Source organism: Myotis nattereri, assembly GCF_964212035.1.
Source record: "Myotis nattereri genome assembly, chromosome: 5".
Classification (NCBI taxonomy): domain Eukaryota; kingdom Metazoa; phylum Chordata; class Mammalia; order Chiroptera; family Vespertilionidae; genus Myotis; species Myotis nattereri.
The window spans coordinates 20,734,966-20,751,741 of record NC_138080.1 but is presented as its reverse complement, the minus strand read 5'-3'; the positions used below and the strand labels follow the sequence as shown (position 1 = coordinate 20,751,741).

Sequence of the window (16,776 nt, the reverse complement as noted above, 5' to 3'; positions counted from 1 at the left end):
CCCCCTCACCTCCAGGCGCCCTCTTTCCAAAGGGCCTTTCCACCCCTGATCCACCCCTGAATCTGATGGGCGAGGCCCCAGCCAGGCTGGGTTCTTTGTTCCTCTTCCCAGCAGGCAGGTGTCAGCCCAGGCCCTGGGCTGCTTGGAGGTAGGACTGCATGCCCTGGAGGAGCCAGGGAGGTGTTTAGGCCAAGACTCACCTGGCAACTAAACAATCAAGTTCAAGTTTTACCTGCTGAACCCTAGACTTGGAAAGGTAGAAGAGGAAGTAAACCTGGGGGGCCGAGAGTGACCTTTGTCGACACCCAAACCTGTCCCCTGACCCCACTGGAGGTGCTGAGTCCTGAGGTCCCAGCGCTCACACTCTGTGACATTGAGCTGGTTTCTCTCTGGACCCAGCTGGCTCTGGCTTTAAGCTTTGGGTGACTGCCATCAGGGAGGAAACAGCTAGGCACGCAGGCATTGGCTGACTCAGCCAAGCCCAGCCTCCCGGAGTTCAGAGGTGGGCCAGGGACTTTGTCCTCCCAGGAGGAGGGCCAGGAGATCTCAGTAGGACTAAGTGCTCCAGGCAGAAGGTACGAGGCTAGGCTGACAGGCCTGAGGGCCCTTGGCCTGGGGCAGGGAGGGGCGCCCCTGGGAGCAAGCTGGCCCAGGACGGTGGTTTCCTTGTAATTGGAGCCGCCCCTGGCAACCTTCTGCAGGCTGCTTCTTGTCGGGGCGTTTCTTCATTCCTCTTTCTCTTTCTCCCTTCCCCTTCTCTCTGCCTCCCGCCCTCCTTATCTCTCTCCCTCTCTGTCTCTCTCTCTTTCTGCCTCTCTCTCCCTCTCCCTCTCCCTCTGAATTTCCCTGGGCTTCCCTTCCCTCCAGAGCCCCCATGCCCTGTCACCTGCCCATATCCCTTACGCCCTTGGCCCTCTCCCTCCGCCAGCTGGTCTCTGCCTCTGAGCTGCCCCTTACCGCCCCGTCCTAGGCCCCAGGAGCTCACCCTCTGCCTGCCCTGCAGGATGCTGCAGCTGAGCCTGTCCTGGCTGGGACTGGGGCCGCTGGCAGCCTCCCCGTGGCTACTCCTGCTGCTGCTGGGAGCCTCCTGGTTCCTGGCCCGCGTCCTGGCAAAGATCTATACCATGTATGACAACTCTCGCCGCCTCCGATGTTTCCCGCAGCCCCCAAAGCGGAACTGGTTTTGGGGTCACCTGGGCTTGGTGAGTGTGGGCATCAGGACAAGTCTGGGGTATCAGGGTAGATGTGTTACCGACGAGTGTGGGTTCTTGTCTTCAGATATTTAAAGAATTTAGACCAGGGACACTGATAAAAGCAGCGGCAGGTTTACTGGGGAGGAAGAGAACTCAGAGAGAAGGTCCCAGGTTCTGCACCCCAGATGTGGGGCTCAGTGGCGTCAGGGCTTGAGAACACAGACATTTCTGGGCCGACCAATCAGGGAGTAGGTTAGCAGGCTTTTCCTTTCTGAAACACTGATATCCAGGTATACGTCCGTGAAGCGAAGCATTCTGGGATTGTGCAGCACTTATTATGGGATGGAGGAAGGGACTTTCCAACCGGGGATGGAGTTGGTCCCTGTGGCTGGCAGCTTGACTTTAGATCTGAAAAACAAATGGAAAAGAAGTCAGGGAAGTTCCTGGACCGTTGTTTTATAATTACCTATTGATAACGGCCGTTGTTTGATAATTACCTATTGATAACGGCCGTTGTTTTATAATTACCTATTGGTAATGGCCGTAGTTCTGGCAGGACTTGCCCCATGGAGAAATTTTTGGGAACATTTTATTCTACCGTTTCAGATGGTCTCCCGAAGGGTTGGGGATGGGGCTTAGAGGTTGGGCTGGGGGGTCGAGGACAGCAGAGCAGTGAAGGAGCCCTCTTTCCTCACGTCCCCCCCAGGCTCGTTCCTCTCCCCTGTGCACTCCATGTCCCCAAAGCTGTCTTTTTCTTACCCTTCCTCACCCCCAGCCCCCTTCGGCTTGTCTGTCCCCATCCGTGCTCCTCTGAGGGTTTCTCAGGGTGGACTGCAGTCTCCAATGCCGGACCTGAGGCCTCCTCAAGGCCCGCTCACTGCCCGGCTCATCTCTGTTGGGCTCAGGCCAGTGTCTGCTCCCCTCTTGACCTCTGCTTCCCCAAAGAAATGAACTATGACCTCTGCCATCTCCTCCCTCCCCACCTCCCCCCAGGGCACAGCTGGGCCTGAGAAGAGGTGTGGGCAGTCTCTCCTCCTCCCTTCCTCAGGCAATTTTCTTATCTTGCCTCCCACTCCCCAGGTGTATCAATGGGCCCCGTTGCCCAACTTAGATCAAAGTTGATCACTTCACCTTTCAGAAAGGATCCCTCCGGCCTTTGCCCTTCTGGCCGACTTCCTGGGGCAGGGCTCCTGTCCCCTTCCCCATTCCTAGCCTTCTCCCCAGAGGCCCTCTGTCCATGCTGCATCCACCCCCTATTGCCACAGTCACACTTTGGACTTTGTCATCACCTGTAAAGGCGCTGCCTCCAGAGCCACTGATCTGAGTGTTGCATCCTCTGGCCAGAACCCCCTCTTCCTCCCAGCTTCTTTCTTCTCCATCTTTGAGGCCTCCAGGATGTCTAGTCCCTTCCATGTCTCAGTCCGACAGCTTCCTTCTGACCCCACTTCCTTGGACACATTTAGCTTTGGTTCTATCCTTTGCACATGGGTCTCTCGCCAGCTGAAGTTTCCATCATGACTCCTTGGACAGCCTCTGCCTGTTTGAGCTCAATCACCACATCCTCCAATCTGTCTCCACGATGATGCTAGAGGAGGTCATGAAACCGGACGAAAGGGTGTCAGCTAAATCCCCACTCACCTCCAGTGCAGTCCAACCTGCACAAAACCTCCCGTCTGCATGCTCTTCTGCCTCCTCATGGACAAAGACTTGTCTTCCCTCCTTCCCTCCATCTCCCCACTCGATCCTCACCTGCTCTAGTCTGCTCCACTCTTATCAGGCTCCTCTGAGATGAATGTGAACTCAGGCCCCTAAATCCCATCCCATTCACCTCCAAGCAACTCTGACCTTGCTGACTGCTCTGTCATCTTGCAAGCTCCCTTTTCTCTTGATTCTAGGACAAGTCCCTGCCCTCGTTGTTACCTCCATGTGGCTCCTCTATCTCCAGCCCCGGCTCCTCCTTCATCCTACCTTTCCATGTAGGGACTCACCCCGAGTCCTAACCCCTCTTCTCTCTCCCAAGGCCACCTCCTTACCAAGGGCTTCCAATCTTGAGGAGACCATCAGTTCCCTGCATAAGTGAATTTCAAGTTCACATTTCTCCTGAGTCTGAGGCTCTATGTCCAGCCCCTTTCTCCCCTCCTCATATGGTGGGGATGCCTCATAAATACCTCATGTCTCTGAGTTGGAATCTGAAATCACGGCTCCATCCCCAATCCTCAACCCCACCCTGGGTCTAGTTCATCATTCAGTTATCCACATCCCATAATTTAGGGTTTCCTGGCCCCTCTCTTCTCTCACCTACACATCTGGTCCTTCATCACATCTGGCTGTGGTGCCTCCACCACCTTTCCTCAGTCTGTCCCCTCTGAATCATCCTGCCACACCCCTGGCTCCATCCACCATCATCTTTCTCTGGAAGCCTCACCCAGCTCCCTCTCCGATCTCCTCATTTAGCTTTTGTTTACTGTCATCCTCTCTCTCTTTAACCTTGAAGAGATTTTTCTGAAATTGAGTTTAGATCATGCCTCTTCTTGGCTAAAAACTGATGACTGCCTATCCCTCTGAAGATAAAGAATAAATGTTGCCTGCCCTCGCCAGCCCCACCCACACTCAGGACGCTCAGCTCCTGCTTTAGCTCCTCAATGAGCCAAGCCATTCCAGGGCCTTTGCTCATACTTCTCTTTTGACTGGAAGCACTTCTTTTGCCTGGTCGATTCCTCCCATTTTCAGCTCAAATGTAACTTCCTTCTAGAAACGGTCCTTGATCCCCAGACCTTGACTTCTGACTAGGCCTTGCTCACACTTAAACAGTTAATTGCCCAATTATTTGTTCCTTATTCATCTCTCCCATTAGACAGTGTAACTGGGGGTAGACACAATATCTGTAGTGCCCATGCCAGGAACTTATATACAGTAGGCACTTCATAAATATTTGATGATGTCATGGCGGAGGCCATGTTCTAGGCCTGGATGAACTTGCAATCACCTTTCTTGGTTATCCAAGGCCGAAGGGATGAGCGACCAACTCCTCTCCTCTCCCCAACCCCCAGCTTATCACAGAACAGGATGTCCTAAGCTCATCACAGAACAGAAGGTCCCAAGCTCATCATGAAGGTTGGTTGAGATTCTGGGTCTTAGAATGATCTTAGTTCTGACTCCCCCTCCACGGGCTTGGATGTGGAGGATGGCCTTGGGCACTCTTCCCTCTTCCAGCCCCTCAACTGGTGAGTGGAGTCGCTCTTCCTCTCTGGAGCGATCTTATCTTATCGAGTCCTTGGAGGGCAGGGACAGGTCACACAGTGAAAACAACTCATCTCACCTGCCTGGAGCACCAGGGAATTTGTCAGCTCTGATGGGGCATTCCATTCGGAGGGACTGGAGAGGACACCTCACCAGGAGGTGATCCACCCTCCTTCCCCTTCTGGGGACATGGCTTCAGTTTCTCATTTGTAAACGGTACAATTAATGGGCGTGTCCATAGCTTCAGGAGAGATAGATTAACAGGACATACTATGAGAGATGATGGGTGGATAGATAAATATAGATAGGTAATAGATAGACAAAAGATGATGGATGGATAGATGACTAGATGATGCATGGATGGATAGATAGATATATAGGTGACTAGATGATGTATGGATAAATGACAGATGGATGAATAGATAGATGAATATATAGATAGATTATGGATAGAAAGATGATAGATGATGGATAAATTGATAGATAGATTGATAGATATATAGATTATATATAGATATAGATTGATAGATATATAGAGATAGATGATAGATGATGGATAGGTAGATGGTTGGATGGATATAGATAGATAAGTACATACATAAATACATGCATACGTACATACAAACAGAAGATAGATGTATGTGCATCTGTGTATGTACTTACTTCGTTTACTCCCTCTGTTTACCTGTATCTCTATGTGTTCTTCTCTCTGTCTCTCCTTCACTCTTTCTCTGTTTCTTTTTTCTTTTTTTTTAAAAATATATATTATCATTGATTTCAGAGAGGAACGGAGAGGGAAAGAGAGATAGAAACATCAATGATGAGAGAGAATCACTGATCGTCTGCCTCCTGCACGCCCCCCACTGGGGACCGAGCGCGCAGCCTGGGCATGTGCCCTTGACCAGAATCGAACTTGGGACCCTTCAGTCCGCAGGCTGATGCTCTATCCACTGAGCCAAACTGGCTAGAACATCTTTCTCTGTTTCTTTGCTCTTATTTCTCTGTCCATCTCTCCAATTCCCCATCTGCTTCTCCTCATCTCCATATCCTGCATGGCCCCCCAGTGCCCTCAGAATCAATCCCCTGCCTCTACCCACTCGTGATCTCTTGAAGCCCTGCTTGATCTGCTCTCCTTTCCACTTTTTCTCTGTGTCCCACCCATTTCACTTTAGCTGCATGGAACTTCTTGCTGCTCATAGCCAGGTGCTGGCTCTCTCATCTCCAGGCCTTTGAGTGGGCTATTCCTTTCCATCACCTATCTATCTGTCTATCTGTCTATCTATCTATCTATCTATCTATCTATCTATCTATCTACCTATCATCCTCTATTTGTCTCATATATCTATCTACTTATTTATCTCCTAAAGAAACAGAGAGATAAAGAGAATGTGGGGACAAGGAGAGACATATAGGTACTAGACACACAAAAGACCCGAAGAGAAGCTGACTTAGTGAGGTGGAGACGGGTGCAGACCAATAACCCAGGCAGAGGAGTTAAGGGGTGAGTAGGGTATGGTGAGTAGAGGGTACAGTGGGCAGTTGTTGCAGCTGAGGCCCCCGGTCAGGCCCGGCCTCACCCCCCTCCATTCCCAGGTGAAGAGCAATGAGGAGGGCTTACGGATGATAGAGGAACTGGGCCACTACTTCCGTGACGTCCACCTCTGGTGGATTGGGCCGCTCTACCCCGTCCTGCGGCTCGTTCACCCCAAGTTTGTTGCCCCCGTGCTCCAGGCCCCAGGTACCTCTCCCAGGAGCCCCCAACCCTAGCCCCTCCCTTGCCTCTGCTCCCAGCCCTTCCCACCCCTGGACAGACCAGGCTGAGCCGGAGAATGGGCAATGTCGACAGAGTCCGTGACTGTGACACTAACCTGTTGGGTAACTCTGGGAAGGTCCCTGGTTCTCTCTAGTTGACAAAGTCTCTCTTGGTTTTGAGTGGCAGAAACTCCACCTTGTAGGTGTGAGTGAAGAAAGGGGAGCTATTGACTGGAAAGCTCAGCTAGAGTTGGCTTCAGGCTGGATCCAGGTCTTCAAACAATGCCATTGGAAATCTGTCTTCGTCTCATAGGTCTGTGTTCTTCTGTGCCAGAGCTCAGCTGCCCTGGAAAAGTGAGCTCCTTCCCAGGAAAGATTGCAGGATTCTCTAAACTGGCCTGGCTTGGGTTCCAGGGACCAAGCCCTCATCTAATCACTGTGACTTGATTGCTAAGGCTCAGAGTCATATGCTTAGCTCTGGAGTAGAGGGTGGGTTGGCATGGCCACCCTCCTAATTACTTGGATTGAGAGTGGAGGAGGGATGGGGTCCTGGTTTCAGGAGAAGGAGATGGACACTGGACAGGCAGATACCAGGTGTCCATCCACCAGCAACCTTGGTAGGTGGGCATTTCCTGCGTGAGGAATCAGGCTCAGAGAGGCATATAACTTCTCAAGACCACAGAGCATGCTGAAGCTTTCCTCTTAGCCCTGTGTGTTTTCAGATGCCCTCTCTGCCTCTGATGGGAGGAACCCTAAGCTAGCAGGTGATTTGGGACGGGAAGACCAATGGCCAGACTATTGTGGGGGAAGATCCCCCAGACCCCAGGTTGGTGACCTGTGTCTGGTTGGCCCTGGGGGCCTGGTCTAGAGGGAGTAGTGGCAGTTCTTCATGGTGAGTGGAGCTCAATGTCTGGGAGGGGCAGCACCCTCTATTCCCTTTAAGGACAGAGGAGCCCCTGACTTAAGCACTTAATGCTGAGTATAAGGTCGAGGAGAATGCTGAGAAAGTCTGTGTCATACCTGTGTCATGTCTGAGACATCAATGGGACCATATTTAAGTCCTCACTGGGGCCTGTTTGCGGGACATACTGAGGTCATGTCAGACTGTCTTTGGATCCATGTCAGAGCATGCTGTATTATGTCATGGCATGCCACCCATGTTGGAGTCATGTCAGGATATGTTAAGACATGTTTGAGCCATGTCAGATGTCCTAAGAGATGTCAGAGAGTGCTGGGGCAGACAGGGTGTCCTAGGTCCCTGTAAAGGCATTTTGCAGAGTGCTGGACTGTGCTCGGGTGTGTAGAACATGTTGGATCATGTAGGATCCATGTCAAGGTGTGTTGAAGCACGTGGTGCCATGTTGGGGTGAGTCTAAGCATGTAGGACGGTGTCTTTGGGCCCTGCCTTTGCTCTGCTCTGTGTTGCAGCCTGGTCTGGTCCTCCGGTGGCTCCCTCCTCCTCCCCATTTCCTCTGCCCTTGTCCCATTTCTGCCATGATGGGTTTGGAGGGGGAATGCAGACCCCTGGTCCTTAGCCTCCTCCCTTTGCTCAAAGTCCCTCTCCTCCCCCCTCCATTGCCCCTGATGGTCCTCATTCACGTCAGCTGCCGTCGCCCCCAAGGACATGGTCTTCTACAGCTTCATGAAGCCCTGGCTGGGTGAGTCACTGAGGGAGAAGCAGGGTGGGGACACCCTTGGGGGACCAGGAGAAGGTCCCGCCTTGCCCACTCCCCGGGGCTGCCTCTACTAGGGGACGGGCTTCTGCTGAGTGCCGGTGACAAGTGGAGCCACCACCGCCGCCTGCTGACTCCCGCCTTCCACTTTGAAATCCTGAAGCCCTACATGAAGATTTTCAACAAGAGCGCAGACATCATGCACGTGAGTTCCTTAAACCCAGGGACCCAGCTGGAACCTTGGGAAAGGAGGAGTGGCCTCAGGCACATGTGGTCTGGAGTCCCTGCTCTACTGGATGGCTAGGGGGCCATTGCATTTCCTCTCTAAGCCTCAGTTTCCTCATTTGTACACTCGAGATAACAACCCCTTTTTAATGGTGGTCAAGAGGATGGCACTAGTGCTCAGAGAGGCTTTAGTATCCAGTCTGCTCACTGAAGCCCTCTAAGTTCAAGACGGCAATGATAAAGATTGAATAGTAGCTTTTTTTGCACAACACACCCCCTTAAAACTCATGGATCTGAAAAACAATATTTGTTATTGCTCATGAGATGCTGGGTCAGTTGAGTAGTTCTTCTTGTCCCAGCGGGAATCACACACTGTCTGTGGTCATGGCTGGGTTCAGTAGACAGCTCTGCTGATCCAGGCTCCGCCCTGTCACATGTTTGCGGCTTAACTTGCTGTTGGCTGGTCTAGGATGGCATTTGCCTTTCATTTTCTAGTAGGCCAGCTCGCTTGCATGGTGGAGACTACATTCCAAGAGAACAAGCAGAAACATGTAGTGCTTCTTGAAGCTAGTTTCAGGATCAGCACACCATCATTTCCATCATCTTCTATTGGCTGAAGCAAGTCCCACATCCAGCTCAGATTCAAGAGGTGCTCCCTCCTAATGGAAGCACTGCAGTGTCTCATTGCAAAGGATGAGGATGTAGGGACGGGCAAAGAAATGGAAACTTTTTTTGCAGTCATTTCCCATTTGATTATTTGATAATGATGGTCATTATCAAATGGGAGTAGTCATTTTGGTAGTCATTACCACTATGATAATGTTGAAAATGAAAGTGATAGCTAACAGTTACTTCACACTTACTGAATACCAAAAAGGACGAGCCAATTCCATTGCATATGTTGTATAATTTAATTTTCAACAACCATACGAGGTAGAGATGATAATTATGACCGCTTTACAGGTGATAAAACAGAAGGTCAGAGAGATTAGGGAGTTGCCCAAATTCACAAAGCTAGTAAGTGAGCTATGAGTGGTGGGTCAAGAATTTTAAGCTAGCCCAACTGGGCTCAGTGGTTGAGCGTCGACCTATGAACCAGGAGGTCCTGGTTCCATTCCCGGTCAGGGCACATGCCTGGGTGGTGGGCTTAATCCCCAGTGTGGGGCGTGCAGGAGGCAGCCGATCAATAATTCTCTCTCATCATTGATGTTTCTCTCTCCCCCTCTCCCTTCCTCTCTGAAATCAGTAAAAAACATATATTAAAAAAAGAATTTTAAGCTGGTTTGTCCGACACAAAAACAGCTTATCTTAAGTTGACTGAAGATTTGACAGGTGGAGCCTAGAAAAGGACAATGATCTTGAACCCAAGTATCCTGACTCCCAGCCATGGGGTCACTCCTATTCAAGCCTGGTCCTCTCTGGGGATGGGTGCCTGGGGCAGAGGACCAAGAGGCAGGGTCCGGGGACTCCATCCAGGTGGTTGGGTTGGGGAAGGGCTCGGGGAAGCCTCAGCTCTATGCCCTTCTCTGTCCAGGCCAAGTGGAAGCGCCTGGCCTCAGAGGGCAGCACCCGTCTGGACATGTTTGAGCACATCAGCCTCATGACCCTGGACAGTCTGCAGAAATGTGTCTTCAGTTTTGACAGCAACTGCCAAGAGTGAGTCTCTTCCCTGGGAGCATGAGCCATGGCCCCAAGGGAGTAGATGGAGAGGAGATACTGACCAGGGCAATCATAAGGGCCTTCCTGGAGGAGGTGGGTCAGGGCTGGACATTGAAGGATAAGGTTGGGGAAAGAAAAAGAGCAATCCCTTCAGGTAGGTAGAACCATTTGATAAAGGCCAGGAGTGTGTGAAGCAGTGAGGAGACATCTTGGAAATGAGGTTGGAGAGCGTGGCAGGGGCTGGATCTTAATGACATTCAAAAGCTAGGCAAATAGATAGAACTTTATCCTGAGATAGCCAGAGAGCCATGGGAGGTGTTTGAACAGATGAAAGTTGTGGTCAAAGCTGAGCTTAGACATCTGAGTCTAGAGATGATGGACTGCTCTGTAGACACAGGATGCAAGGAGACCATGAACAGGAGAACTGAGCTTGGTGGAGAAAATGGGGCATATTTGAGAGAAACCAGAATGGGCAGGGCCAGATATTGCACAGGGAGAGAGGAGATGAGCATGATTCCTAAGTTTTGTCTTGGGGTCTAGGACATGAGGCAGCTCATAGAGATAGAAGCATGTTTGGGGGGGTGTCCTTTTCTAGATTGAACGTGGTGTTGGGGTCTGGCTGGGAGGGCCTCCCAGGGTTTCATGTGTGTTAAGGAGCTGGTTTGTCTGTCCTGGTCCTGCAGGTATCCCAGCGAATATATTGCTGCCATCTTGGAGCTCAGTGCCCTGGTGACAAAGCGGGCCCAGCAGATATTCTTGCACCTGGATTTCCTGTACTACCTCACCCCCGACGGGTGGCGCTTCCGCAGGGCTTGTGAACTGGTGCACAAGTTCACAGACGCCGTCATCCAGGAGCGGCGGCGCATCCTCGTTAGTCAGGGTTCTCATGCCTTTCTCAAAGCCAAGGCTAAGACCAAGACTTTGGACTTCATTGATGTGCTCCTGCTGGCCAAGGTGGGCTTCTCTGGGATCTGATTCAAGAGGTAGAATGGACATTGATTTCAAGTGTCAGATGGAAGAACCTGGACTTGAAGCAGAGGGCACTGGGGAGCCATAGAAGGTGCTTGAGGGAGGGAGGAATGGGTTAGAGATAAGTTGTAAACATTACTGTAGAAGGCTGTCTGGAAGGAGTAAACAGGAGGCAGGAGACCAGAGAGAAAACGCATGGGGTGTGCTCTGGAGATGAAGAGGGAAGGATCCTGCGTAGATGATGGAGCTTCAGGGACTATTTCAGGTCAGACATGCATCCTCAGAGCCGGTGTGATTTGAAGCATCTTGCCCTTTCTCAAGGATGAAAATGGGAAGGGACTGTCAGATGAGGACATCCGAGCTGAGGCTGATACCTTCATGTTTGAGGGTAAGGGTCCTAGTGTGGGATTCCAGAGGGGGTGGGGTCTCTCCATCCCAGGGACTTGGCAGGTGGGCTCTAGTTCACCCCATCCTGCCCGATCCTCGCCCCCCCCCCTCCCTGAGGGCCTTAATAGGAGGGCACGGCCCACCCTCTGGTGCTGCAGTAGCCCAAAGACCCAAGCCTGTCTGACTGCCTCCCAGGCCATGACACCACAGCCAGCGGCCTCTCCTGGGTCCTGTACAACCTCGCAAGGCACCCAGAATACCAGGAGCGCTGCCGGCAGGAGGTGCAGCAACTCCTGGGGGACCGTGAGCCTCAAGAGATTGAATGGTGAGTGCAGGTCCTCCTGGCCTCTTCCTGAGCCCCTCTCATTGGCTCTGCCCCCAAAGTGGGGAAGAGGGAAGATCTTTTGGTTATTTCAGTCATTGCGTCCTCCCATTTAGTGGGAATGGAAGCAGAATCCAGAGGCAGGGTCTGGTACCCAGCCTGGATAGCAGGACAAAGGTTACAGGCTTTGGGGACAGAAAGATCTGAGTGTCCACATTTCTTGCCCCACTAACTTGCTTTGTGACTTTAATAAAATCAGTTTCCTTTTCTGAATGCTACTTTCCCGCCTCTGTAGTGTGTGTGTGTGTGTGTGTGTGTGTGTGTGTGTGTGTGAATGTCGCCCCCGCAGGGCTGCTTGGAGAATTGCAACAGTGTGTAAAACAGATGCCACCCAGCAGGTGATCAGTAAATGAACTTCTCCTCCCTTCCCTTGCATTTCTGCCTGAAGTTGCAAGACCTCAACTCCCCTTAATTTTTGCTCTTTTCTTGAATCCCCACCTAATCGTCTATCCCAGGGATTCCCAAGAAATCTTTAGGGGTAAACATCACCCATGTTTTCATTCAGTAAACAGGTCCACACTGCCTGTCCTTTCCCAACTCAGTGTCTAGTCTCATCTGAGTCCTCCCTGGACAAGGCTGGGGCTGGAGAAAAAGGAGTTGAAACTGGGTTTGCAACAACAAAGATGAACTCACCACCTTGAGTGACTAGGGCTCCTGGCCAGGGGGGCAGCTTGTGCAAAAGCCAGGTCAGAAGCAGAAGCATGCAGGAGTGAGCCTGTCATATTGGCGGGGGGGTGGGGGGGGGTGGGGGGGGGTAGTTGGGCGGGGAGGTGGCTGGATCCTTGTGACATAGAGGGACTCCTGATGAGGCTGAACTGGTGATGGAACCCCCTTGGAGTGCTTTGGAAACTATGTTAAGGGTGTCCAAGGGCGTTACTTCAATTCTTTGGGAAGTCAATCTAAACTAATAAAAGAGAAAGATGCCCTAGCCAGTTTGGCTCAGTGGATAGAGCGTCGGCCTGCAGACTGAAGGGTCCTGGGTTCAATTCTGGTCAGGGGCATGTGCCTTGGTTGCGGGCACATCCCCAGTGGGGGGTGTGCAGGAGGCAGCTAATCGATGTTTCTCTCCCATTGATGTTTCTCTCTCTCTATCCCTCTCCCTTTCTCTCTGTAAAAAAATCAATAAAATATATTTTAAAATATATATATTAAAAAAGAGAAAGATGCAAATTGACCTCACCTTCACGATGCCCACCAGCCAATCAGGAGTAAGTATTCAAATTAACCCAACAAAGATGGCAGGCTAATTTGCATACGCAGGCCCTGAGCAGCCGGGGGTCGGGCGGGACGCTTGTGTTGTCGCCATGACAATGATGCAGGTGTTCCACACCGCCCCAGCTGCTCCAGGCCACTGGGCAGTGTGGGAAGGTGGAAAGGTGGCTCCCATCTGGAGCAAAGTGGAAAGGTGGCTCCGGTTGGAGCAAAGGTGGTGCCGGCAGCCAGGGGAAAGAAGGCCCATTCTTACACAAATCTTCGTGCATTGGGCCTCTAGTATTGGATAAAAGGTAAAAGTGGGCAGGGATGCTGCCATTAGAGTCTCACATTGGTCAGGCAGCAGTAGCCACCTGCTCAGTCATTGGCTAGGGGCTGCCCAGGTACATGTGGCCTTGGTGTGAATGCTGCAGCAGGGCCTAGAGACTCTATAGCTTGAGGCTGTCAGCTAGCTGTTCTCCTTGCAGTTGTAAAGTAGACTCTTTCTTGAAGGGAGAGCCATGACTAACGGAGGGCAATGGGGAACCATGGGAGATGTTTGAGCAGTGGAGGGACAGGTCAGATGTGGGCCTTAGAAATATCTCTCTGCAACTACAGGGCATACTGGAGGGGACGAGCTGGGCCCTGGGGGCCCGGGGTCAGATTCTAGGCCAAGAGCTGAAGGATAGAAAGGAGATATTAGATGGGATAAACATTTTTGAGGCAGTATCCTCAACTTCAAGGCTTTGCTCAGCACAGCAGTCCTGTGAGATGGAGAAGTGTTTTTTTCCCCCAACTTCAAAAGATTATGTACTGGGTGAAATTCAAATAGTACAGAATAGTTTATAGTGAATAGAAGCCTTCATCTTTTTTCTCCCTGCTTTATGGAGATATAATGGACATATAACACTGTGTACTAGTAAGTTCAAGGTGTATAATGTGGTGATTTATGTGTATACTAGAGGCCCAGCATACGATTTCCTGCACCAGTGGGGTCCCTCGGCCTGGCCTGTGGGATCGGGCCGAAACCAGCTCTCCGACATCTCCCGGATTGTTAGAGGGTTCAGGCCAGGCCAAGGGACTCCACTGGTGCATGAATGGGGCTGGGGAGGGATGCGGGAGGTTGGCCAGCTGGGGAGGGACTGCGGGAGGGCTCCAGGGTGTGTCCGGCCTGTCTCGCTCAGTCCCAATTGGCTAGACCCCAGCAGCAAGCTAGGGCAGAGCGTCTGCCTCCTGGTGGTCCGTGCACGTCATAGCGAGTGGTTGAGCAGCCTTAGCATATCATTAGCATATTACTCTTTGATTGGTTGAATGGCTGGCTGGTCGACCAGACACTTAGCATATAGGCTTTTATGATATAGGATTGCACAATGAGTACAATAAGGTTAGTTAACATGCTCATCACCTTGTATAAGTATAGATGAGGATCTGGTTTGTTTCATTTCCACATTGTCGATTGTCTGAGCACCTTCTATCAAACTTTCCGTCTATCGCCCAGGGAGTTTTGAGGCCTCCTTTACCAGGTGCTAACATTTCACTTACAGATTTGTGGTCTCTGAGCTCTCTCTATTCTGTCCCATGGGCTTTTCCTGTTCTTGCAACAATACCACACTGGTGTTTTGTTTTTTTATTACTGCATTTTTGTGATGGATTTTAATATCTGGTAGACTGAATTCTCTTTATTGGATCTTTTATTTTTAAATTGACCTAGCTCTTAATGAACTTTAATTCTTTCAAATTGGATAACAACCAAGTTCCCAAAAAACCACAAGTAGATTTTTATCGGATTGCATTAAATATATTGATTCATTTAAATGGAATTGACACTTTCATAGTAAGTCATCCAACCTTAGAGTGTGGAGTGGATCTTAGTTATTCAAATAGCCTTCCACGTCCATCATAGAGAGATGTGTTTTTGCTCTAAGGTAATGATATAATTTAAAAAGCTTTTTAGGCAAATGTACTTTTAAGAATACTATGTGAGTGTTGTGTTTTGCTCAGAATGGTTCTAAAAATACCAGCCTACTTTTTAAATTATTATTCTTTTAAAAAAATATATTTTTTATTGATTTCAGAGAGAGGAAGGGAGAGGGAGAGAGAGAGAGAAACATCAATGATAAGAGAGAATCATTGATCAGCTGCCTCCTGCACACCCCACACTGGGGATGGAGCCCGCAACCCGGGCATGTGCCCTTGGCCGGGAATCCAACCGTGACCTCCTGGTTCATAGGTCGACGCTCAACCATTGAGCCACACAGGCCCGGCCAGCCTACATTTTCTTTAGCAACTTTTGTCATTTCGACTTTCTGATGCTTACATTTTTGGTTCACCTGGAATTTATTTTGGTCTCGGGGTGAGGTGGAGAGAGGATCTCCGGGGGCAGGAGCCTGGGGTGTCGGTGCGGCTGTGGGTGGGTAACCGTGTGGGTCCTTAGGGACGACCTGGCCCAGCTGCCCTTCCTGACCATGTGCATCAAGGAGAGCCTGCGCCTGCACCCCCCGGTCACCGTCATCTCCCGCTGCTGCACCCAGGACGTCTTGCTCCCCGATGGCCGGGTCATCCCCAAAGGTGCTGGCCGTGACGGGGTGGGGGGTGGGGTGCTGGTCCCTCAGCGGGGACCTCGTTCTGACTGTACCCTCTTCCCCCCGCACAGGAAACATCTGTATCATCAGCATCTTCGGGGTTCATCACAACCCGTCAGTCTGGCCGGACCCCGAGGTGCTGCCCCTCCCCCTCCCCCCTGGGCCCTGGTGATGGGGAGGGAGCCTGGCCCGGGACAGCAGACCCGCCCCTTCCGCCGTATCCACGTGCGTTTCTGGGGATGCCTGGGTGTCCGGAGGAACCCATCCAGCAGGCCTGCGCCTCCTCGCCCCCAGGTGTACAACCCCTTCCGCTTCGACCCAGACACACCCCAGAAGAGGTCGCCTCTGGCATTTATTCCCTTCTCCGTGGGGCCCAGGTGAGGCCAGCGGGAGTCCGACGCGGGGGTGGGGGTGGCCTGTGGGTGGCCAGCCAGCCTGGGGTCCCCGGGCGCGGTGACCCCCCTTCTCTATCCCCGCAGGCGGAAGTGGGGCCCGGACACCGTCTGAGCCCCTCTCCCCCTCGCCCCCAGGAACTGCATCGGGCAGGCGTTCGCCATGGCCGAGATGAGGGTGGTGCTGGCGCTCACGCTGCTGCGCTTCCGCGTCCTGTGCGACCAGGCGGAGCCGCGCCGGAAGCCCGAGCTCATCCTGCGCGCGGAGGGCGGCCTGTGGCTGCGGGTGGAGCCGCTGAGCGCCGGCCCGCAGTGACCCTGCGCCTCCCCCCGCAGGTTCCCAGGAAAAAACCTGTGCGGTCACCTGGGCTTCAGCCTCTCTGAGTCTGCAGCGGGCGCTTGGCCCTGCGGGCACCCGGAGCGGGTGAGGCGGGGTGGAGGCGGCCGGTGTCTCCAGCCGACCACAGGGCCCACACTAATCGCGGGCTCTCCCTGAGCCCAAGCACGGACTTTATAGCCTGGGTAGTGGGGAGCCATGGGAGGTGTTTGAGCAGGAAGGAACCAGGTTGAAGGGCGGGTCTAAGGGGCACATTTGAGGCCCTGAGTCACACAGGAGAACCCAGCGTGACGCTACACACACTGGCCACCCTGACCTCAGTTCCATCTCCTAACATACCCAGTCTTTTCTCAGCTCAGAATCCTTCACAATGTTCCTATGGTTGCCCTGTTACAATGTTTACTTAAACAGGACAAGCCCCATTGCCTTGTAGTTTGTGCCTGATCATTGCAATGACTGTATCTGTTATATTGTCCCTTGTTTCTGCTGATTTTCATGCATAGGGTAAGGGTTCTTGTGTGTCTAGTTATCTTTTCCTGGATAATGGCTCTCATATTTGAAATAATATTTGTAGAATTTGGAGAAGGCAGCTTTCTGTGAGAAGAGTCCTGGGAGCTCTGCTGGTTGAGGATTAAGTGAAATGAGAGGCCCAGTGCATGAATTTGTGCACCAGTGGGGTCCCTCAGCCTGGCCTCCGAGATTGGGCCAAATCTGGCCCTCAGACATCTCTTGAGGGGCCCCAGATTGTGAGAGGGCGCAGGCCAGGCTGAGGGACCCCACTGGTGCAAGATTGG

At 51.9% G+C, this 16,776-nt stretch overlaps 1 protein-coding gene across 2 annotated transcripts; it reads left to right on the top strand.

Moving 5' to 3' along the window:
- The first annotated feature begins 533 nt into the window (after positions 1 to 533).
- Positions 534 to 16,541, top strand: LOC308519421 (cytochrome P450 4F6-like). 2 transcript variants are annotated; one of them, XM_081091406.1, is made up of 13 exons: positions 534 to 575; positions 1,004 to 1,202; positions 6,027 to 6,171; positions 7,790 to 7,843; positions 7,936 to 8,063; positions 9,618 to 9,739; positions 10,426 to 10,696; positions 11,033 to 11,099; positions 11,294 to 11,423; positions 15,106 to 15,239; positions 15,325 to 15,389; positions 15,548 to 15,630; positions 15,784 to 16,449. In XM_081091406.1, exons 2-13 carry the CDS (start codon positions 1,005 to 1,007, stop codon positions 15,959 to 15,961), a joined length of 1,575 nt encoding a protein of 524 aa, XP_080947532.1. In that variant the 5' UTR covers positions 534 to 575; position 1,004; the 3' UTR covers positions 15,962 to 16,449. The 2 variants fall into 2 exon arrangements, with proteins under 2 accessions (XP_080947532.1, XP_080947533.1); XM_081091407.1 differs by having other exon boundaries at positions 555 to 575; positions 971 to 1,202; positions 15,784 to 16,541.
- The last annotated feature ends 235 nt before the right edge of the window (positions 16,542 to 16,776 follow it).